This window comes from Temnothorax longispinosus, chromosome 2 (genome assembly GCF_030848805.1).
Source record: "Temnothorax longispinosus isolate EJ_2023e chromosome 2, Tlon_JGU_v1, whole genome shotgun sequence".
Taxonomy (NCBI): Eukaryota; Metazoa; Arthropoda; class Insecta; order Hymenoptera; family Formicidae; genus Temnothorax; species Temnothorax longispinosus.
This window is the reverse complement of record NC_092359.1, coordinates 21711164-21735495: the sequence shown is the minus strand read 5'-3', so window position 1 is coordinate 21735495 and position 24332 is coordinate 21711164. Positions and strand designations below refer to the sequence as shown.

Sequence of the window (24332 nt, the reverse complement as noted above, 5' to 3'; positions counted from 1 at the left end):
GAAACAGTAGCGGGGTAGCGGCGGCGAGAAGGGAGTGTAAAATTCAGTGGTGTGGGACACGGGTAGGTAAGTAAAGTAAAGTCGGCGGCTGTATCGCGCTTAAACTTGGGGGTTAATTCCCCTCGTTACATAGCGAAATGCCGGCGCGCTTTCCTTAGCGATCGCGCCGCTCGGCTGCACGCTTAGGACCGCAATGCGGAATAGGTATTCCGTTGCGCATAAGAAATTCTTCTTTTGGCCGAACTTCTGCTCCGACTTACTTCCGAATTCCTTTCAGCCAGGTTGCTGGCGAGGTTTGTAAGAATTTTATTCTCAACGACGCCAGAAATCTCGCGAGGTCCTAATGAGAAATAAGAAGTCTACTCGGCACGAAAGGAGATTGTTCCCGCGATTATCGCTGCTGGGAAGAATAGCGAATTCTATATTTTACTTAATTCATGTTAATTTCTTCACTTATTGTCGTTAAATTCTTCAGTTATATTGCATTTTATGAATAATTAGATCATTAATATTATTTTGATCCGCAATGTTTGTAAAAAAGTTTTAAATGGAATTTGAAAAGGAGTATTTCTCTTGCTATAAATCAGTATATTCGAGCTCAAATGAGGAACTATAAGGAGCAACCATTTTTCAAGAAAGTTTGGCTAGTACGGCACGATCACGCTCTACTTACGCTCGCTGAAGTGCGACATACACAGAAACGTAGGGGTGGTGGGTGGTGCAGAGAGCGAGGGGAGAATGACGAGCGAAAGGGGTTAGTCTGCCACATTAGTTGGCATATCCAAGTTCCAGGCATCCAATCTATTACGACCAGTTCGGCATTAGTAATGTGTCGGCGGTAATAGCGAACTTGACGGTTCTTTAGAGAAGACGGAGGCTCAAGGAAAAGTGGGACAGAAAGCGAATGGGGAAGAAAGGGAGAGAGGAAGAAAGAGAGAAAGAGAAACATAGAGCTAGATAGATAGATAGACAGAGAGAGAAACCTACCAGGAACCTCGCTAGCGAGTGACTCATGGAAGGTAGCACCAGGGTTGCCGAAGAATGTTCGGTGGCCAGGGGATAGGCGGTCGGAGAGGATCGCGCGGATAGGCGTGCACGACATCAAAACTTGCTTGAGCGAATCTAAACTAACCGAGTAACTCTCCGCGTTACGGGCTACGATATATGTCGCGGTGAGATGGCGAATTGGAGGGTGTTGATGGTGGTGGGGTGTGTGAAATGGAGGTCGCGAAGACCGCGTGCGGGAGAAGGAAGCGAGGTCAGGAAGGACCGTAGAGATGAGCGGGTACGGTAGGGATGGGGAACGAGAGAGACGGCGGTGAGACCGGGGGTAAGAGTATAGGAGAAGAAGCGGCGGGAGGTGCATGGTAATAGGAGAGCAATGGAGGAGAATGAAGTAACTTGGCGTATATATCGTGTAGCATGTATAATTCTGACCACATCCCACCAAACTATGACATATTCGAGCATTAGCTATTCCAGCCGGATCCCAATACCTTCTCCCAACCTCTAGCGGACCCCTTGAGCACGGCCCCGCTTCGCCCCCGACCGCAGACTTGTCCTTGCGCGCTACCATCGTTGATTCACTCGCAACCGCCGCCGACGTTCCCCGCGAACTACTGGTAACCGTCAACCGGCGAACTTTAACTGCACATGGAATTCGAATATGATGCAGGAAGACGAAGGAGAACGTGAGAGGAAAGACCAAAGCGGCAAAAGGGAGAGAAAGGCATGGTCAAACGCAGTCTATCTATTCTACGTAAATTTACAATTGTATTTATAAGTTGTAACTCGATAAACTTTACTAAACTAGCATATTTGTCTTTCGCCATACTCCAATATAACATCTGAATATTTAATTAAAAAAATAAAGTTGAATTGCTAATCTAAGAAGAATGGCAGCTAAAAGAATTGTCAAGAGTTGCAGGATAAATGCAATAAATGTCACATACCTTTTCCAGAAAAAGTCGCTGATTGAGAGTCGTCAGTGCTGCGGAAGCTGTTACGTGATCCGCGAATTCCACGAAAGCGTAGGCATCACTTCCAGGCTGAAACAATAATTAAAGTATTGTTATATATTTATGCATGCATAACATTCGTACAAATGAAAAAAATACTAGAGAAAAAGTAAACGAAAAAGGAAATATCAAAAAGTTATTATATTTAATTATTATGCTTATTAGATGGTAACCGTTTTATTTTAATCGTTATACAAGGTTTTATTTCTTTTATAAACCATACCAATCATCTAATAATTTTACCCCCTTCTAATGTATAAAGTATCTTCAAGTATATCTCTGAACATTTATAAAAAGAAATATAGTATACCATAATATAGATTGTAATTATTTAAGCCGATATTATCCGTAACTAAAGAACATGTGCGCATAGAAGGATGCAGTATATATCAGTATAACTATCATTGCAAAAAAATACGATAAAAACTTTTATTAATATCCAGATGAAAGACGAAAGTTCAGCAGCAGTATATAAAAAAATCGTTAGACTTTTCTATATCAATGACGGACAGAGGTAAAATCCTGTTAATTAAAGCCACATGAATGAACAAATCTAAAATCCTATTTCTTTCTTCTTTTTATTTTTTTTACGTAATTTTTATTGTCTTACCCATGACATTAATGCGACAGCTTTACATGATTACGCAATAAATAGACGAAAGGATTACGATGACAAGTATCGAAGAAGTTATACAGAAGTTACAATTAAAAAATGCAACGTTTATTACATGATCTGAACCTGTGCCCTTTCTCATCCATTATTACTGGAAGATTGTATATAATATATTACATTTTATTAAAAATTTGTATTAAAAATTTCCGGTAATTTTGATAAATCCTGAGTAGAAATCCAAGGTATAATTATATTTATGTCAGTATGAATGATGGTGAGATTAGCGATGAAAAGTTTCCAAATAAAAATTTATTTCGTAAGTTAACTTTATACAAAACTTGTTGTCTATTCTGTATAGGCGCGCTGCAGATAAGATATATATATATTCTCGTCGGAATGTAGACCGTAAACCTTATCTTGCACAAGCGCTCTTGCGTTTATTTGCAAGGCACAGAGAAAGGGTAGACATAAATGTGAGATATATAATGTGAAATAGCGCTGGCAGATAGTTTATCTTTGCACAGATATTTCTATAATTGTAAACAAAATTTACTAAATTCATTTAAATCAAAATTTATCTTTATGCATATATGATGTATATCGATTATATTATTATTGCTCTTCTACGTATAATAATTCTATTGTTATTATTATAAGTAATTCTTAATATTCTTTCTAACTACATTTTTAAATGTTCTACTTTTGTACAAAAGAAGAAACCAATCTTTTAAATTGTCTCTTTGGGTAATTAATAAATTTTATAAGCTGCAATTTAAAGAAAAGAGATATTAAATTAAATACTATCCATTGTCACTAAACATTTCCACGTTTTCTGTTTAAAAGGGCAGAACGCAATTTTTCCGCAGTCTACAACGATGCGGTCGAGAGTCTGGAATTTCATCTTTTTCAATTCTCTTTTTTTACTGTTCAACGTAGTCAGCATCGTGCCAGAAACCAACGCCGGCTTAACATCGAAAAATAGGTGATAATGGGAAAACGCAGCTGCACGTAAGTTAATTATAAGCAAGTGCTTGCGGAGGTACTAATTACTTATTGTAACTTTTGCGTTAATTGTTCTCGGTAATTGCTCTCGCTGGTAATTGGCTGTCCTTCCATCTCATTTACTTAGGCAACTCTAGCGGTCGCGAGGCGGACAGTAAAATTCTGTCATCGAAATTGCCACATCAAAATTGTATTTGCTTACACGGAGCGATTAAGTTTTCTTATAACTCTCTGTAACGTCTTGAAACTGTTTGATGCTGAAAGAGGCATGACGGACAGTATCGAATTGGACTTAATTCTAGCACGAGACGTCCAATTTCACAAGTTGGGAGATTGGAAATTACAGCTAACTTGTTTAACAAGATTGCAATTAGTTTTTAATTTCTTAATAACGATGTCTTCATTTATACTTGTCTGTTAAAGACAACGAAGGATGGAAGAAGTGAATACCGAAGTAGAAAAAAGTCTGTTTTAATAAAAGCATAGTAACGATTCTTATGATTTATTTGTTATATTAAACTGCACAAAAACATTTTTTTATCATACATACCCTTTTACAAATTTCTCAACATCTTATAAAGAATAATATTACAATTAGCATAATTTTTATTAAAGCAATTATCTCTTTTTCTCATACTAAGCTTTTAAAAGTACTATAAAATATATGTATAATCTTTATCTATGATCGTTTTTATATAAGAAAGCCTGGAGCTATTATTATTTACGAGCGTTGCATATTATCTGGAAAATATGCGATATTTGGCGCCATTCGTTTGCGTCGTCCATTAATCTGGACAATGAAAATTGGCTTGCATTTCAAAAAGGTACCCCTCTCTATATGTCCCTGTTATTTCTACCTATCTCGACTTCATTGTCCGAGGGTTGAAATGCTGTTTCAAACTATAGCATAATATATTTTTTTATTATAACTTGCGGATTACTCGATTCGCTTTGTAGGCAGTTCACGATGAAACGCTTTTCACTGCGGGCTGCAAATTGCCATTCATAACGGTACATGTTTGTGAAAATAATTAACTAAAATGTTATATTGTATTTACGTCCTGCGCTTATATACTTAATCGATGAAACAGAAATTAAATTTTCTCTCGTGCTATAATATCCATAGACTAAATAATGCTTATGACAAAAATTTTAAATATTTATTGAAATATTTACCGTGAGAAATGTACTAAAATATTATTTATAAATACTTTGTGTAGTATCAGTAAAATGCAGAATACTTAATAATTTAAATTTTGCAACACTGCTTTCAAATGCTATTAATATTTTATCGCAGATTATCAAATTTTAATCAAATGCTTTTTTATCTTGATAATTATCCCAACATGTAATATTTACTAAAATATTATGCACACATGCTCTAACATATTCCACACATTTCCTACATTTTAAGTAGAACTAATATATTATAATATTTATTTTGTTTTATTAACATCTTTTCATCTATTTTTATATTATTAATGTACATAATTCAGCTTTGCTGTATAAAATAGACAAGTTATTATTTTTTATTAAATAGAACGAAAGAGGAGATATATAAAATTAGCAATAATTATTGCAACAATTAATTTACATTTACAATAAAATCCTTGTTTCATTTTTAAATATCAAAAAGTTGCAAAAAATCTCTAAACAGGGATCAGTGTAAATCAGCCTATTCGATTGGGAGCATGCGCTATGCTGTTATTCGTTTGGCTGTTGCAAGCTATCGGCCGTCCAACCAGCAGTAAATACAAACAGACTCCTAACGGCTAGCAATATCGACAGATATTGACAGACCGGTATAAGGTGCGATCCGGCAATCTGCCTGTCGGCAATGCGCATTAGCTTCGATGTTTGTATTTAGGACAGAGAGAAGCGTTGCCTATTGTAATTACGCACGACACATCATGGAACCTAATCGCGAGGTTTCGCCTCTCTGCGTCCTCGATCCATTTATTCTAATATATATATAGATATAGATACATACACTAAATGTCTCTTTGTTCTCATAGGCTAGAATTCGTCTGCGTTTCTCCAACCGCAAATAAAGGATACGTGAGAAAAGAAACTTATTTTCAACAACTCATATTTTGTAGACGAGACATTTATTATATAAATAATTTTGGCTTTTTAAATAAAATTTTAAATAAATTGCTCCCATTTCTTCTTTTTGTCCACTCTAGAATTTTTGTTAATTTAATATATAAATAACCCGAAGAAAACGCCAAAACACAACGATTATCTTGAAAGATATAAAAATATGAATATGAATAATATAATTATAAAAAAAATATATATTTATTTATCTCTCAAATATTTTTGGGTGTTTATTACTTCTAAGCTGAAAAAGGGAAACACTACTGAATCTCGCACTTCAATTAGAAAATTTCTAACGCGAATATGAATAGAATTTATAATATGAAGCAACGTACGCTTGCTGCGTACAACGATGTAGCTAACTACGATCTTGGATCAGGTATGCATGTTCATATACGAGATTTGTACTAGTGTTAAGGATGATGGTATGGTGACGCGTGGAACCATGGCGTGGCTAGTATGGCGCTGTCTGAACGGTGGCAGAGAGTGCTCGGGGACCGTCGAGCTAAATCACTCCCTAATGGATCGAGCCGCTAATCTCTGATAGACTGCACGCTACCAGGGTTCCTCTCCCCGTTCTGCTGTATTCTCCCTCTCGTATTCCCCTATGCCCATGTTATATCACCCCGCTTTGTATAGGCGAACTATGCGCCGATGCAACGGAATCAAAAACGCGCGCATTGAAGAGCGCGAAATTTCCAACAATAAAGAAGAAATATCGCAGACAATCGTTACACAAGGTTCTATAATCTTAATATGCCTAAGACTTTTCTTATTCAATGATTACTCCAATTTTAATTTATTTAGGTAACCTTTTAACTTATTTGTTTATCAATATGTACATTCCATTATTTAGTTTGCTGTATGATAGTGAATAGTTTTTATTGCATTTTATTTGAAATATGAATAAAATACTGTAGAAACAATATTTAAATGCAAAAACTTGTCACCGTCAAATTATTATTTTTGTAATTATCTCTTTTAATTTATGTACTTTTTGCAACTTAGATCGCTATGGATGTGGCGCTAAAAAAGCGGGAAATGAATAAAATAAGAAGAAACGCTATCGCGGTAAAAACTAAACGTCGTGGTATTCGAGTTTTGTGGAGCATAAGCCGCAAGCTTAAAAAGCTACCTCAGAGTACACGAAAATTTCAGAATAAAATACCGCCACGCCAACTACGTCACGCGACGTAACATTCCATAGAGACCTTTAGACGAGAAAGAAACTTTCACGCGCCTGGGGTACTGCCACACAATTTATTTATTTTTTTTTTCTCGTCCCTTCCACAGATGTGACTACACGCGCGTCGAAAATACGGAGCCACGTGTACTCTCATAGAATCCACGTAACGCACACGATGAAGTTGGCGTGTCGGCGGACAGTAAATCCTCCCTCCATGCGCAAGACCTGCATAAAATTTTGCAAACAATCAATTAGTCCGGAGGAAGCTTCGATAATCCGTCCGGTCAATTTGGACGACGGTGAATCTGAAACTTCCTCTCACGGAAGCGACCAGGAAGCCGCTGTACAAAGGATAATAGGGTAATCCCTATCCTTATCGTATTTCCGATTCTTCGATTTACTCGTTGAATATTAATAACCAATACAAAAATTGTTATGTAATGTATGACATTTTGTGAGTTAAACTCAGTGTAAAATTACTCAACGGAGGAATATAATTGGAATATATATTAAAAATTAAATGCTGTGCTAAATCAGGGTTCTTCAGTGTAATTCTATCAAGAACGAAATTGTACATCTCTTAAATACATACCATTGGAAATAAATTGCGCAAAATTGTCGAAAAAAAAATTCAAGAAGCATTTATTTGGTAATCAACGAAAGTCTAAAGTTCGCTGTAATACCGTGACGCACGTCCGCGTCGGCGAAATGCGAGATAAAGTTTTATTCGGTGATAGGACTTGTGTGCCCCAGTTCCGCGTTCTGTTAGGTGCGAGAAGAGTGAAATCGCACAGTAAGATGGGCAAGGGTGGACGGGCCGAGAGATCTGGCCAAGCGATCTTTACTACCGAAAATCCATTATTTTCCCCATTAGATCGTCCGTCCCGATCTTCCGGGGCAGGCATTTTCGTTTAGCAGTTTTTCTTCCGATTCACGTCGTTTATGACTAACGCCCCCCCCCCCCCCCCCAGGGACCATCCACCATCCACCATTCCGTGCCGTGCGTTCTGTACTATCTCGCACCTTCAAAAGCATCGGCATGCTCCCGCGCGCGCACTTCAAGCTAGAGAATCTCGTCGATCTCGTTTCTATAAACTTCCACCTCTTCGCTGGTTTTTATGTCCGACGCTTACCGTGGAACGCAAGCAAAACAGTCCGCTTACCCTCCCGTCACGACTTTTTTCCCATGTTGAGAGTTTAAAGCAGATCGCTTTGTTTGATGCGAAGAGTCGCACGGAAACCTTTGCATTTCTATGCTGAACAAATACCTAAAAATATCAAACGTAATAAACATGACATCTTAAAATATATTAAGAAATTGTGCTATTAATAATGATATTTGAAACTTTCATATGAAAACAAAAGTCTAAAAATGTCTAAAGTATATAACGTAATTTGTGTTGGAAAGACTTTTAACGACATTAAAGAGCAGAGATTATATTTTTTACTTGTTATATGTATAATTCCAAACGCACACAATTTCGGGAGAAGGGACCTATAATATTAGCGTTGTTATCGATTCTGATAAAAATATGTTCAAAGCAAATTGATTAAATAGATTTGCCATTCAGAGAATTGTTTATTCGTGCTCTTACTTCCGCAGAAGATAACCGCGTTATCAAGAAGATCACATAATGACCGCTAATAATCGTCATTGCTCGTGGCTCATCGTTTCAAAATAAGACTATAGATATAGAATAGCCATGAACATTCCAGATAACTATCACTGGAACATGGAAATACCTTATATGTTTCGAAATGCGCTACGCGACGTTGCGTTGTAATTTAGACACGACGGATATCGCACTCGTAAAGATTCGAGGTCTGATATGACTCTGCACATTACATTTTCCTTAATGGCTTCACAAATGAATTGCATGGCTATAAAATATTTGTGCTCCAAATTATTCTGATATTACGGACGCTTTATACATAATGATGTCTGCATATCGAAATCGGACACTTCAAATATTATGAGTTTTATGCGCATCTCAACGTATATTAAATATCTGAAATATGTGAAAATATTGCAATAATATTTGGAATCAGTAATTTGTATTAATGATAATATAAAATCACATAATAAATTCTCGATATTAGCGTTTCTTTTATTCATAAAATTATGTACAATACTTTAATGCGTGTTATGAAACATAAATTATTTTTGCTTATTCAAATAAAATTTTACAGAAACTTTCTGGTTTCACAAAGAATTTATCTTAAAAAGTATACTTTTTAATATATAATTTTACTATTAAACCTCTTGAGCTAACACATTAACGATAAAACGATGCACAGCGCTGTTAAGAGCTCCTATGTTAGCCGTAACGTAAACGATAAAAGCGTGAATTACATCATCCTGCAACCTTTTTACGCTTTTGTTTTAAAATATAACTCAAAATTAACAAATACACGTGTAACAGATTTTTTACTTGCTAAGCAAAGTATATTGGAGTTCTAGAATAAAAAATCTTATTACGTTAGAAATCGATGAATTTTGCAGAATAGAAAATCATGACTTTTGACATTTTTCCAAGCTGAAGAGATATATCTACTCGTGAAGCTTCATGTTCTACGTGCACGTTTTTAAGAGATTGATTTCTTAATGTAATAATTAACTTGTAAATATTTATAAATAATAATATGTCTTGTAATAAATAATACAATTTTCATGCTACCTTTTTTGTGCTGGCTTTTTAACTGCATCAGCATTTCGCGCATGGGATACCCTGCACGGTGCACGGTGACGACATGATAGAACACACCGATGTAAAATATTATAAAAATACATAATATCTGAGGATGGTTAAGCCGCGGATACGAGACCGATGTGCTCCCGGGTATTGCCGCCCGCCCACCTACCGCCCACTAGGAAACAGGCTTTTATGGGGTTTTTATAACGTCGTGTTACTGCGTAGTTGATACGAGCTCGTGCATAACATTTGACTCATCCGAATCAAAAGAGCAAAAAGGTATAATAAAAAAAATGGCGGTGCTGTGGTTTGAAATGCTCGCATTATGAACTGTATCTAAAATGGGTCTCTTGCCAGCGCCTGTCATTCATCTCGTTTTAGGGGTGCAAATACGTATGCCGGCGCGGCGAGATAAAACGTACGTGACTTTTACATGGAAAGTGCACGCACATATCCTTTTTAAGGCTCGGTTCGTTTTTAAATTCGTCCAAATAATTCTGGTCGCAAGCGCTTTATTAGCTTACAGAGATATGTTAAACGTGTAAAATTATCATACATCATCTTCCCTGACATTTTGTTTTTAAAGAAACATGAAAAGCGCAAAAATTTGACTGACACAGGCTCATTGTCAATCAAATTAATAATTAATTAATACTGACGAAACATATATATTTCGAAGTAAATTGCATACGCGGTTGCAATCGATATCAAAATGAAATTGTACATATGTTGTCCAATACCCAACAATAATACCAAGTTTTACTATAATAACAAGGTACTAGCGTAATGTAAAAGCATGCTGTTTTACGAGATAATTACTGTCATAACCGGTATCTTTATCTGATAGTATTGATCGCATCGTGCATTCTATGCGATTCAGCGGAGGTGTGCTATGTTGCTCTGCAAACGTGCGCCAATTAAATTCCAAAGTAATGGCTCGCAACAAGCTATCCATATACGGTTTTCGTATATACTGGATACGGCGCAAGACAATGCACGCGACACGATACGTTATATGCCAATTAGTGGCCGGGGTAATTGCTTGCGAGAGGTTGTATGCTTTTTATGCACAAAACTAGGCACGTACGATTGGATATCACGTTGTAACGATACTAATGTACGCAATGCATGAGGGCGAGGATTACCGCAAGACGCGGGGCGCGAGAGATGTTGGCGAACTGCAACCATCGCATATTTGGAGAGAAAAGGATATAATTATTGCAGCCATAACGCGCGCGCGACTAAACGAATCCGATACAAATTTAATTAAAATTTTCATAGTTTATCTCGTATGAAAATCCTATGCAAAATCGACAATCAGATTGGATCGATATATAATTTACGAAGATTTAATAATTCCAAAGCAATAGACATAGATGAATATATTATATTAGATGAATATATTATATCATAGCAGATATATTATTAAATATTACATCACATATCTTATACTACTTATTTAAATGTTGTAGAAAAAATGCAACATTTTTTATTCATTAAAAATTCTTTTAATTCAAATTGCCTTCTTAAAATAATTGAAAGAAATAAATAATACCAAAAATAAAATACTACGACTGATATGAGATATATAATATCTTCTTGCAAATTAATATTTTACTCGCTCTTTCTTTATTAATAAAGATAGTCGTTAAGAATAATTATCTTTTATGTAAAATAAAAGTCAGAAATCAAAAACCTAACTGTACACATAATGTATAGATACGCAAGTTCGTATATCTCGATCAAAGTAAAAATACCCTAAAGATCGAATCGTGAGCGCTTCAGGGTTGTCGGTACCGATAAAAGTATCAGCGTTTTTTCCTCTTACTCTTTTTTCACTCACACCTTCACGTTCGTCGATCTACGCAACATCTTCCTGCCGCTTAGGAAAGCTCTGTAACAACCCTATCCCCCGTCCGTCCTCCACTATCCTCGAAATCTAAATGATTCGGTTATTTCTGGAAGGTTGCTCGAGGCGCTTCTCTTCCATCGACCTCATTGCAAAGTGATTTTCCTCGTACCTGTAATCCTAAATTCGATCGATCGTGCTCCCCATGTCGAGATAAGTAGCGCGGAACGCGCAGAGAGAGAAGATACTTAGAGCAAGAAAATGTTTCGACTGCATTCGTAAAACAACAAGAGTATCGATTAACGCGCCGTAGATTCATCAATGTTTGCAAGTTTCAATAGTTTTTAGTCGTAAATGCTTTATCGTCTTTCTTTTTTTATTAGTATTTAAAATTGCGAGACGATGTAGCAGACGATATAGCAAATACAAAAGATGCTATGAGAATTAGATGTAAAAACATTGCAATATATATATAATTAATAATAATGAATCTTCTCGATCTTTCTCATAATCTCTCACCGGTAGTCTAAATACAAGCCTTGTGTTTCTGGCAAATATATATAAATCAAGCAACTCTGTCCCATAAATTATGTTTTCAAGCGCACAGCTGTCACAAACAGGAACGGTCGATCATAAGAGAAATTCAAAGTGTAAAAATAAAATCAAATAAAGGAGAGAGAAGACATTTTTAAGACATTATAAGAATATTTATGTTTCTAACATTTAGTTACTACATTCCTTAATATATGGTATCAACACTAGTATTCTAATAAGAAGATGAATGTCATTTTATAGTTTTAGTGTGTCATGTGTGCTGTGCTCAGCCTACACCTATCCATCGTATCTATTGCCGGAAGTACAAATCGCAAGTGAATTGCGAGATCCTAGTATACGTATGCGCATATATATATATCTGCACATATATATATGCATTTTTTAGGCAGAGTCCAGCCAAATGCCTAGAATTGCCTCGCCTCTTCCATGTTGGTGTCCACTGCGATTCATTACCTCTCTATTCATCGACAGTACCGACGCAACATTCTGCTGGGCCCTCGAAAACCGACCTGTGTCTCCTGCTCCCGCTGCCTTTTGCCTCTCTTTGTCCTTTAACATCAGCTCCTATATCACGTCCTTCAACATCACTTCTATCGTTTATATCATCCATTCAAATGCAGAGAGCCATTGACCTGAGGCAATATCCTTGAAATTTTGCCTCTTTGCAAACAACTACTTTGAAAATAAACGATTTCGAAATAAGGCAAAAGCAACCGCCTTCTTCTTTGTGCGAAAATACTAATTAATCGATGATTGCATAGAAAATACATTATGAGTGACGATTGAGTATTTTTCTTAAAACCACGTAATATATTTTCTAGTTTATCGTATCGCGCCTTTTAATTATTCCCTCGGGGCTCTCGAAATTTATCACCGGCAATCATCCTGCGCGCTTATGGTGGAATAAAAGTACTAATCTTCCATCTTATGAAAGAACGACGCCTTTAGCGAGAAACTTGAATAATAAGCAGCTGTAAGCAAAGATGTTTCTTACACCTCTCTTGCAATATCCTGATCCATGCCTTTTTCGTTCTTGTCGAGACAGTACAATAAACAAATATTAAAAACTATGAATTCATTCGTATCCCTTCGCGGACTGTCTCGCTCTTTCTTTCTTTATTCATTTGCTGCTTTAATGAAATTCACACCAGCGCGCAGCGACTTGGCTGCTGCCCCATAGCTTCTAACAACAATCCGCCCTTACTTACTTTCAAAAGCCTTTTCACACAAATGAAAGTTTTTCGTCTCGAAATTACCTCGAATTATTCAGCGTTTAACCACGCTTTCTCATTTATGCATTTATTCAGTATTCTGATATGATTTACTCCGCGATGTATTTTGATACGCATCCCCTTTATTCGAACGCATGTGTCCCCTTTATTACTTCGCGCTTTTACAAATGTATACTTGCAAAACAAACGTTATCTTTACACTTATTAGCAAAATAAATTTAATTTTTATTTAATCCATATAAAATTATCTTTGTACAATGTAAAGAAATTGATTTATGACGTTTAATACCATCTCATTGTAATAATCCATTATTTCGTTATTATCGAGAAATGTTATATATATATATATATATATATATATATACACCCATTATTACAATTTTCTAAAAGCTACTTGCGACTTAATTTCTAAAAATGTCGAGAGATCGTATTGAAGAAATAATACTGTAGTCACTTTCTGTCGATCGAATATGTCCGTGCTATTTATTATGTGCAGATTATTTATTATGTCTCTTTCATAGATGAAAATAGAAGATATGCTTAAAAGGAAGAAAACGAGAAGATGAAAGCAAACGCGCGCATTCGCATGCAATACATACGTGTTTGCGGTAGGTATACTTAAAATCTCATTTATATTGCTTTTTCACTATCTGATAGTACATAAATTTTCCTATTCCAAGGGGGTTTTATATGTTATATAAATGCCCCGATCTATCCAAACTAGTGGTAACGCAGAAAAGGGAGAAAGAGAGAGAAAGAGAGAAAGAGAAAGAGAGAGAGAGAGAGAGAGAGAGAGAGAGAGAGAGAGAATGTACAAACATGAAATATCTAAAGAATTATTCGCACAATAAAATTGTAAGTAGAAATATGTATATCAACATAGTAGTTAATATTTATATGTGTATTATTCAAATTATGAAATATTTATCACATATAAACTTATATAAAATAAGATGAAAGTTATTTCCTTAATATAAATCGGGAAGCGAGAGATTTAGGCGTAAACTGTAGTACACAAAGTATCGAAATAAATAAAGGAAACCAATTCGACGCGTGCGTGGAGTAAGGAACCAGTCTGAGATAGTTTAAAACAAGGTTGGCTGCTTCGAGTTCAGGTGCTGTTGCAACTAATATCGTAAATCCAGATCGAGTTCGAGGGAGAAGAGCTCCGTCGCCCTTTCCTTTACAGCCCTCGCGCGGCTAATTCTACCTTTTGCATCTGCGCAATATCTTCATAAAGTAAAGCAATAGGATTATGAGTGCGGATTCCATGCGAATGGCAAAAGTGAAAACAGCCTCTGAATGCTAAGGTGCTAACTTAATTCTAGAATATCGGAAGAAAATTTCAAGTATTCAGTACCAATCTTATTTGCAATATTAGTATAAAGTGTATAAACATACCACTTTCATAGTGATTGAGCGTATTATTCGCTTCAATTATTTAAAACACACAAAGTTGTCAACTCCTAACAGCTCATTATGATTTAAATAAATATTCGCTTATGTGCAATTATATTTGCAGTTAATTTTTTAAATATTATATTTATAATAATTCGTCGCATCGTTAAGATTCGTTAACCATGCTTATTCCATTGTTATAAAATGTGATATGCACAATTGCCTTGGAAGAATATAATAATTTCTGATATCATATCTGTCGATCAATCAATGTGTGAGTTTCAATAATCCGCTGGATTGTTATCAGCACCGTACATAAATCGGAATATCACATCGACGTACCGACGATAACCGATCGAATGTTAATCGGGATCTCTGCAGAATAGTTAACGTGATCTCGAAAATTCTGAGCAAAATGTGATATGCCAGAAATCAATCTCACAGACACTATTAACTTTTGTCTAAAAATGTTAATTGTATTAGCATCTAGTTCATGTAATTGAAACAAATCAGTAAAATAGAGAAGTAAATACTTTGTTCGTTTTTATTTAAATACTAATAATAAATAAAATTATTTTATTTTATTTTTATTTAATTATGTATTTTTAGCATGTCACTGCAATATGAATGATTTAAAAATTAACGCTATTAAAAACTGGATTTCAAATAGTTAATATCAAGTTAACTTTAAATTCGGTATTCTTACGAATTTTTCAGATTAAAGGTAAATGTCTCTAGAAAGATATATTGAACTGACCAACGCCGCAGCGAGTTTATGCCGTGATCTTCGGACCGAGAAAATTGTTTTCGGTCAAACGAAACATTTATAAGCCATAAAAAGCCTGCTGTTGCATTCGGGCCGAACGATCTATTAAATTTTTATGAGCTTTTTGTCGGAAACCTCGCAGAGTGTCCGAGCAGCGTGCTGAGAACCGCCGTTAGCTCTAGATTTCCAGCCATGCCTGCATATAAAAGGTGTTATATAAAAACCTAATACACGAGAGTCATATAAAGTTAATCTCTATCTGATTGAAATAAAAGAGTCATTTTATATACAATTTTTCAATAACGTTCTCCGCAGTGATGAAATATCCCGGTGCCGCGACAGCAGTATTAGATATCAAAGTTCTGAATTAAAAGGAGATGTTCTATGTAGTTCAAGGTCTTATCAAACTGAACCAACATTATCGTCACAATTAAAAATCCGATTAGATAAAACTTATCGATCGAAGATCTAAAATATGACCATCGTCTTTATCTTAATAAATGACAAAATGCGCGATAGCGGCGAATACAAGTAAAATTCTTTCTATAATTAGAATAAAATAAGAATAAAAAAAAGATAATTTAAAAATCATACTTTTAAAGATTAAATCTCAAAAATTGTAACAGTCTTTTAGTAAAATTGGCATTTATTTTTATTATCGCTTTAAGATATTTATTGATGGCATGTAAAGAGAAAGGCATGAATTATTCTTATTATGTAATCAACAATGAAGAATTGTATTAAGAACAACATCTCAATTTTCGCGCAATAATCGAACAATATATACATATACTTCAAAATTCGCGTCTTTACCAGTAAATTTATCTTTCAAAAGATATAATTTATAACAATTTTATCATGCGATTGAGCATTGCGCATAACTATTATACTCAACAAGAATTTATATTCACGGGAAAAATAATTACACACTAATTTCCGAAATAGAAAATTTTGTATTTAAAATATTTACTTGCGTCGTAAAGAAAGAAATACCCTATGGAGCTAAGTCTATTTCAAAAATGTGTACTTGTATTGGAGGAACGAGAAAGTAAAGACAAGAGGCAAAAGAGCGGAGAGGATGAGAGAAAGGAAAAGGGTGAATGCATCCAACTCCGCTTGTAATGAACTTGTGAATATTTAGTGGGGTAATTGCCCTTCGTAGCGAGTCTCGCTTGCGTCTACCGCTGTAAGGGGTGTCCGCCAAATCCGGAAGCAAAACCAATATCAGTCGGCCACCTGTGCTCTCAGCTTGCACTTCGTACGTCATATATACGTTACGTGTGCACATCGGTTCCACATATATCGATAATTTGATTTCCTCGGGGACATCGTAGGACGACTGCCAGCCGTTCAGCCGGCTCTGCTCTACTTTTTCATTCCGTAATATGGCAAACAAAAAGATATCAGCACTTCTCATAAGGTTTCAGTGATGCTATTGAAGAAAGATACGCTAAAATTTCCATAATCCATCTTTATTATACAGAGTTTCTAAGTGTAATAATGCTCGATAATATCCGTATTTTCCCGACGTAGAACCGAAAAGAAATAAAAATATTTAATGTGTAATACGTGCTAGAAGCTATTTCACATAGAACAGGAAAATAGAATTTCTTGCTATCTTCGTAAAGTTGGATCTTTCAGAAAAACAATATTTTGATAAGTTTATTGTACTAAAAGATGGGAAAGCGGTTTTGTCATGAAAATTGCCTACAAATTTCATCCATGAAATACGTATCTCAAAACTCATGGGAAATAATCGCTCATTTTAATAGTTTTAAACTCACGTAAATTGCTACAACAGTGTTGTTAGAAATTTCAGTTAAAAAGGATAGCTTTAAAATTTTCTATTGGTCTGTCATTTATACAGACAAACTATATGCACAGTCTAAACATGGATTGTGTAAAAACAATATTGTTGAAGTGCCATTTAGTTGAATAAATATAATGTGATGCGTTGAATTCTCATATTGCTTTCAGCACATTCTTCTTTCAGAATATGTTACTTTGCAAAGATCTAGACTTATGATATCGCTTTTAACTTCTCGATAAGCTGCGTAAATTTTGGCATAAATAAAATACTAATACAATCTTAACGGCAAGTATAAATTGCGCAAAGTATTCTGTCGATTACTTAATGTTTTGTGCCAAATTGCTTTCAGTACTGCAGAAAGTATGATTTATTATTATTTACTGAAAAAAATACGATGTTGCAGTTCTGTTAACTATGACTACTAACAATGTAAAAGTAATAGCGAGTTAAAATTTAGAATTTTCAAGTTTCCTATTATGCTTAATCATTTTTCTTTATTTCGTTACCTTCAATGTTAAAGAACTCAGTCAAAAAGCAAGGCACGGTTTGATATCAGCAATTGAAAAGCGATAATACTATTCAATAAAAAATGCTAGTAATTCATGTAATAAATGTACAAGTCCAAGGAGACACGCAACAAGACTGTAATCTGCCGACGAAGCCTAAGCTTACTGCACGTCTCGTGCAAAAGGAGGCTTCCGCGTTCTTTGCACGCCATCTGAACGTTTTATAATCACTGCGTCTCTCTTTCTCTTTCGTTATCCCTCCTCACTTTTGCATTCTCTATCTTCCTTACTTAGAAAAATGTCTGGCTATTAATTCACCCTCGCCTCCTGCCGCGCACAACGCCTTGACGGAACGTACCACCTGGTAAAACAAGCTACATAAATTAAACGGTGGATTATGTATCCCAAATTTTCTTTATTTTCCAAACACCGGAGAAGAACGGCGCAAATGAGTAAAGGTTAAATACAGTTTGTGCTAAAATACGAACTTGTAATTATGAAGTACATCCGCATTTTGTGAGAAGGATAAATACGGTTTTATGAGAATTTATCGTTAGCAGCTTTTCTAAAATCATGATGATGATAAAGAATTGTTTTGAAACTATATTATACCGTAATAATTTTATCTTCGGATTTCTCAATTGATAACACTTTCGTGCATCTCTATGCGAGACAAAAAAGTATATTTGCAGATATTTATTATGTATTTATCAACATGATTAAAGAATATAGCCTCAGCAATTATAGGTCCCCTTTCGCCATAGTAAAATTAACAAATGATGAAACGCTCCCGGATCAATCGATATACATCTATCTCGCGGCGCATCTTATGACAATGACGGCAACCAATCGGTTTCCAATTTGATACAGAATAGAATCCATTAACGGCGCCCTCGTCGACGCTTCCACCGACCGGATACATTTCGGCGAGTGTCAAGGTGGGAAATGGCAGAAGTAAAGCGAGAAGCCGGTACGGAAGTAACGGAAGAAAAAAGGTATTGCGGGCGAGAGAGAGAGCGCGACGAGGGTGGAAGTGAGAGAAACGAGGGATGAAAAGGAACATACGAGATGCGCGTAAGCGAGCTGGCTGGCGGCAGCCGGTAGCTGACTCGTACCGATAAGAAGTCTCGATCCGCGTTCGCAGTTCTCTGTCCGACTCTTCGTTCGTTCCTTTCCTTTCACGCGCCTCTTTCTCCCATTCTCCTTTTTGCAAGGAGAATACGACATTAACTGACGGACGAAGAGCGACGTCGTCGGCGCGACGCGATGTAACATGAAGAGTTTGTAGCGGCGTAGGCGATGAAAGCGACGAACTCTATCAGAGCTCGAAACGAAATAGGGAATTTCAGTGTCACCGTTCAATGATGAGGTCTTTCCTATTATCTGTCATCCGCTCATTGTACTGCTTTTCACTCTACTTGTTATTATTCTATCCTTCAGTTTGTCATTCTTCTTTTCTATAGGTACGCATTTAAAGTATCCCAAGAATTGTACAAAGAACAGTATAAAGTATAAAAAATAGAAATACACAGAAATTTTATTTATGTTTTAAGGATGTACGCGAAGTGTAAAATGCATATTATGTTTCTGACCTAAGAGATACATAAAGAAATATTTAAAGGTTTTTAACCTAATTCTGGAGTACTTATTCTTTAAATGATCATTGTTGCGCAGAAGAGTTTCTCTAAACGCAGCAATTCCGGAAAAGTGCGATTAAGTAGTAAATTCTTCATGGCTGACCTATTCTCATTCATATGCGTGCAATTACTATTCTAGGTTTATTCGCTGCCGCCTGTTACATAAAACGCACTTGCACATCTGTTTGACATTAAACTATTGATGCTAAGATGTGGCGAAATGTTCGCGTAACGCGAAGATTTCCACTGTAATTTGATGCAAGATATATGTATGTATATTTCGCAAACCCGTAAAGTTTTTTTTTTATTTTGAAATACGTCGAAATTGTTTCTTCATTACGATTGTAATATTTAATTCACATACGCGTGCAACGTATTTCTACAGATACGAAAATTATACACTACAAATGTATTAACTTTTATACTCGAGTGCTTTTACAAGTTCTTCGATAATGTTACTTATTACACTTATCAACACTTCTAGATTGTTTACTATGTTACACATAATAAATAATATTTAACATTTTGTAATATTTAAGTTCTTGTAAAATTTGCACTTTTATTTCACAATAAATAATTAGAAAAAGAGTAAAAAAAAAGATAGAAATCTAACAAAATGGAATACGAAACATTAAAACATAATTAAAATTTTTTAAGTTATAATTTTAATCTCTTGAGAAAAAAATAAAAAGATTTTTTTTAATATAAAAAACATTAAGTGATACAAATAACTTATATTTAAATGATTGAAATTTGTGTACAATTTAAATAAAATCTCAGCAGAATTTGAACACGCAATTGTTGATTTCGGATCTGATTGATCTATCACGAACACTTGTTATCATATTATCAAGCAATCTTCATCGGGTAGTATTGATTTTACCTGCCATTTACTAATTAATTAAATTAAATAGACTCATACACGAAATAATATTAAGCAATGGATAATTTATTCATTAAAAAGTATGTACAATATAATATCGTTTGTATAAGCCGTGCAGTGATAACGTAATACAATAACACAATACAATAGCGGTCCACACATCGGTATATGTTGCAGGCAATTCTATCATTGTAGATATAAACTGATTAGGGATAAACAATGCATCCAGCTTGAAACGGAAAATCGCAAACTTTTTTTGTGGGATTGAAGTGTAAGTCATCAGGACACTTCATCACAATCGGTCGGCCATAGTCACAGACGAAGTAATGTTTGCAGTTGGTGGGATGAGGAATGAGAATGGCTTCCTCGTCTTCTCTTGGTACTCTATCTGGGCATCGGACTTCCTGTGCTTGGGCATAAAATACACCCAACAAGCACACCAAAAGCACAATGGAGAATATGGCTAAAATTTATTAAATATAAATTAGAAAATATAAACACAAGTAAACGAACTATCTTTCATTAATTTTTTGCTTAAGCTTTAATAGTGAGAACACGTGTGATATGAGACGTGTACAATGTGAGTATTATTTTACATTATAAATTATATAGATTTATAGATCAAGTAAAAATGCAAATTTACAGTAAAGTATAGCACAAATTTTTTATTTCTAAATTATAACCACAGTTTTAATCAGATTATAACTTTTTTCGTAAGTTTTGCTATGCATACTTTAAAAACAACTTCAATTTGATAAAAAAAATTAAATTAATTTTGATATTTACAGAACATTATGCCCTATATTTATTATGATATATTTTTGTGTAATTTACATGACAATTATACTGAATATCACTGTATTTAAAACTCATTGATCACATCTTATTCAAGCAATAGACTTACCTTTCATTTTGCTGCTTGAAAGTTTTTTTTTTTTTTTAATTTCACTCTTCGCACGAATTACACCAGATTGTGCATTCGACTATCTAAGGCCTCTTTATATACCCGATCAATGGATCCTTCTTATCAGTCTAAATTGTTCTATCGCTCCCACCCTTCTCTACGATTCCTTATCAGATACGCGTGTCACTACATTTGTGTATCATGATAAATCTGCGACTCAAATATTTCACACAACGATCGCGAATAGCGACAGTTTCGTTTTAATTTACATCTGCAGGGTTGTTGCAGATCATACTCGGTCAAAATGTTAAGAAGACGAGGGTCGAGGTAAGCGAGTAAATGAGAAAAGAAGGGATTTATAAAGAGTGAAACGAAATGAACGAAATGTAGGATGAGCGCAAGAGAGTCAGGGAGAGAAAGCGAGAGAGGAGAAGGATGCTGGCTGACACTCGGACAATGCTGGCGTGGTGCTGTCGCGTTCGGTTCCTGGTTATGGCGGGTGCACAATGCCTATTGTCGGGCAACCCACCATACAAACGTGTGTGCTGACGCTTTCACACAACGGCCAGCTCTAGCTCTCTACCTCTATCTCGTCCGTTCGCTCTCTCTATCTCTCTCTCCATCGCTGTGCTTTCGTTTCTGCCGAAGACGAACACAAAATCTTCCTCCTTCGTCGTCATTTTCTCATAAACTCGCGCCTTTCGGCAAGACCAATAAGATATGTGAAGAATAATATTGATTTTTTTTTCCAAATAACATCAGAGAAGTAGCACAAAATGAGTCGAAAACGGGTGAGATGGATAGATGCGAAGGGGTAGGAAAATCGTATTTGATCGTCGTCGCTTCCACGATACTATCTCTAAAATATCGTCACAAAATTGCGATTGATAGATATTCTAGTCTTGCTGTCACCATTTTGATGTAAAAATGCAAAGGATTACAGATTGCGATATAAATTCATAGCTCTTTATTCTATTATATTCGTTTAAAAAACGCATTAATTAATGATAAATAAACTTATAAGCTAATATAATCCAATATAAATAAAATAAAAAATGTTTAGAATTTTTATAAAAAGTGCTACTAATTTTTTCATAGAAAATTATATATTTATAAAACAAAATTTTTTTTTAAGAATTAACTAAAAACTAAATTAATTATTAGTTATTTATTTAGTTTGTACATAGCACCTGAATACGTATTCGCAGCTTCGAAATGATATCGTTATCTTAAGAGATAATTATCTTCTAATGTCAATTTGATTATGAAATACAGAATAATCTCATTATCAATATTCTTACTACGACTTATTTTAAGTTAATCATATTTTTAAGGTTGATTTCTATCTGACACATTTAATTTTAAAAATCTTTTTTTAAATACTAATAAAATTTTATTAATCATTATTAACATTAAATGATTATTATTGACGTTGATTGCTATGTTGTGTAAACTAATATGTATTATGACACAAATATTACTTTGAATAGGATATAATTGTGCAAAAAAACAACTCAAAGATGAATTTATAATTTCCTCATATTTCAAAGATTAATATAACTATATCTCGTTTTGTTTATAAAAACAGAATTTTTTTAAATTGCCATATTCGTAATACGCCGAAATAATAGAATATCTAAGAAACGAAGAAAAAAATTTCGTACGGCAAGTAAAAGGAAAGAAGAACTTCCGTTCTGTCACTTTAGCAAGATCTCCATAATTTGAATTCAATCGTTTGCAAATCACGATCTCGTTCGCGTCTTATTCCCGATTGTTCGGAACTACGCGGAAATTGGGTTCCTTTTAGGAAATGAGACATTTCAGTCGACACGGAGAAACGATTGTTCGAAAATGGTTGGACGCTTACAAACGTAAAATATATCGTTTTCTTGGGACGTGCCAAAATTTTGATCAACTTTCAGTAGTAAATCTGGTTTGACATATAAAAATATATCGCTTTGTTCGTGTTCTAACTTTAGATCAATCGCAATTGTTATTAAAAGAATGGTTATCGCAAGTAATCTAATGAAAAATAAGGATACAGCCGCCAATATTCGTATAAAATAAATTGTTAAAATAATTACGCGGTTATTAACCAATATGTAGGCTGTCGATCATAACGTTTAAAAAACATTATGGCACGTGAAAATGTTATCGTTAATATTTCCATTCTCTATCGGCTGCACAAAGAAGAAAGAAAGAGAAGAAGAGAACTCGATCTCCCATACTCGCCATATTGGCATACACGCCGCCTGCGTTTTACGGCCATATTCAGCGATTTTGCATATCGAGGCCAGACGTGTGTATGTGCGTACATTATAGGGCTGGGAAAAAAGAGAGAAGAGAGAAAGAGGCGAAACCCATCGCCGTCCTTTCTTCTCCAGCGCCATCAGAACTGCTGCAAGCCCATTCACCTTTTCCACATCGATTCACATATATACGGCAATCGCAGACCTTCTTGAGAGCTCAATTTATCGCGGAAGGGCCTCCGCTGCCGCATCGGTACAAAGCGTGCTGGTGTGCGAGACGTATACCCTCCTTCGGATCAAATCGTCATAATTGAATAACCAAAGAGATAAGCGAGCCCCGCTTTGACTACGAGTGCGCTCACGTAACTTTGGCAACGACTTCATATACGGGTCGATTTATTTAACCCTGGAGTGTCTCGAGTCCACTTGGGTGTTCAATTCTAAATTCCTCCTCTCGCGTCATGCCTACACGAATTCGTTTTTATGATTGAATTGATTAAATCGATCTATACATTACGTTCTACAATATCATTTATCTTGATATCTGTACGAAATTGATCATTGATCAATTCTTAAAAATGATTATAATTATCACGAGAGATATCACACAATCATTGAGTATGCCATTAATCGTATATATATGTTAAATGTTAAACTGATTAGTATTTTGAAATTCGCTGAGAAAGAATTTAATTTTGATTGCAATATAGAATAATATTTAACACCAATTGAAACTGTTGCAATTCATACATATACATATAATAATATTCTCAAAGAGGAGAGGGGGGATAAGACAATCGTAAAATTGTGCGATTCATTCTAGCGATCGGAAAAGAAAGGCGGCACAAAAGAAACACTTGATGAAGCTGATGGAAAAGGTTGATACGAAATAAACGAGATCGGACGGAAGCAGAGGATGCGGATATCGGGG

At 35.2% G+C, this 24332-nt stretch overlaps 1 protein-coding gene and 1 long non-coding RNA gene across 6 annotated transcripts in view; one reads left to right on the top strand and one right to left on the bottom strand.

The window, feature by feature from the left end:
• LOC139808655 (uncharacterized) overlaps positions 1 to 5770 on the top strand; it is a 37782-nt gene extending 32012 nt beyond the window's left edge. The window contains exon 3 of the long non-coding RNA XR_011730920.1: positions 3475 to 5770. This is a non-coding gene — a long non-coding RNA (uncharacterized lncRNA). The remainder of the gene's footprint in view (positions 1 to 3474) is intronic.
• LOC139808652 (nucleolysin TIAR) overlaps positions 1 to 24332 on the bottom strand; it is a 524179-nt gene that overhangs the window by 433555 nt on the left and 66292 nt on the right. For all 5 annotated transcript variants that reach the window (XM_071770864.1, XM_071770869.1, XM_071770867.1 and 2 more), the window contains exon 3: positions 1953 to 2048. In XM_071770864.1, the coding sequence (XP_071626965.1) occupies positions 1953 to 2048 (96 nt within the window). The remainder of the gene's footprint in view (positions 1 to 1952; positions 2049 to 24332) is intronic.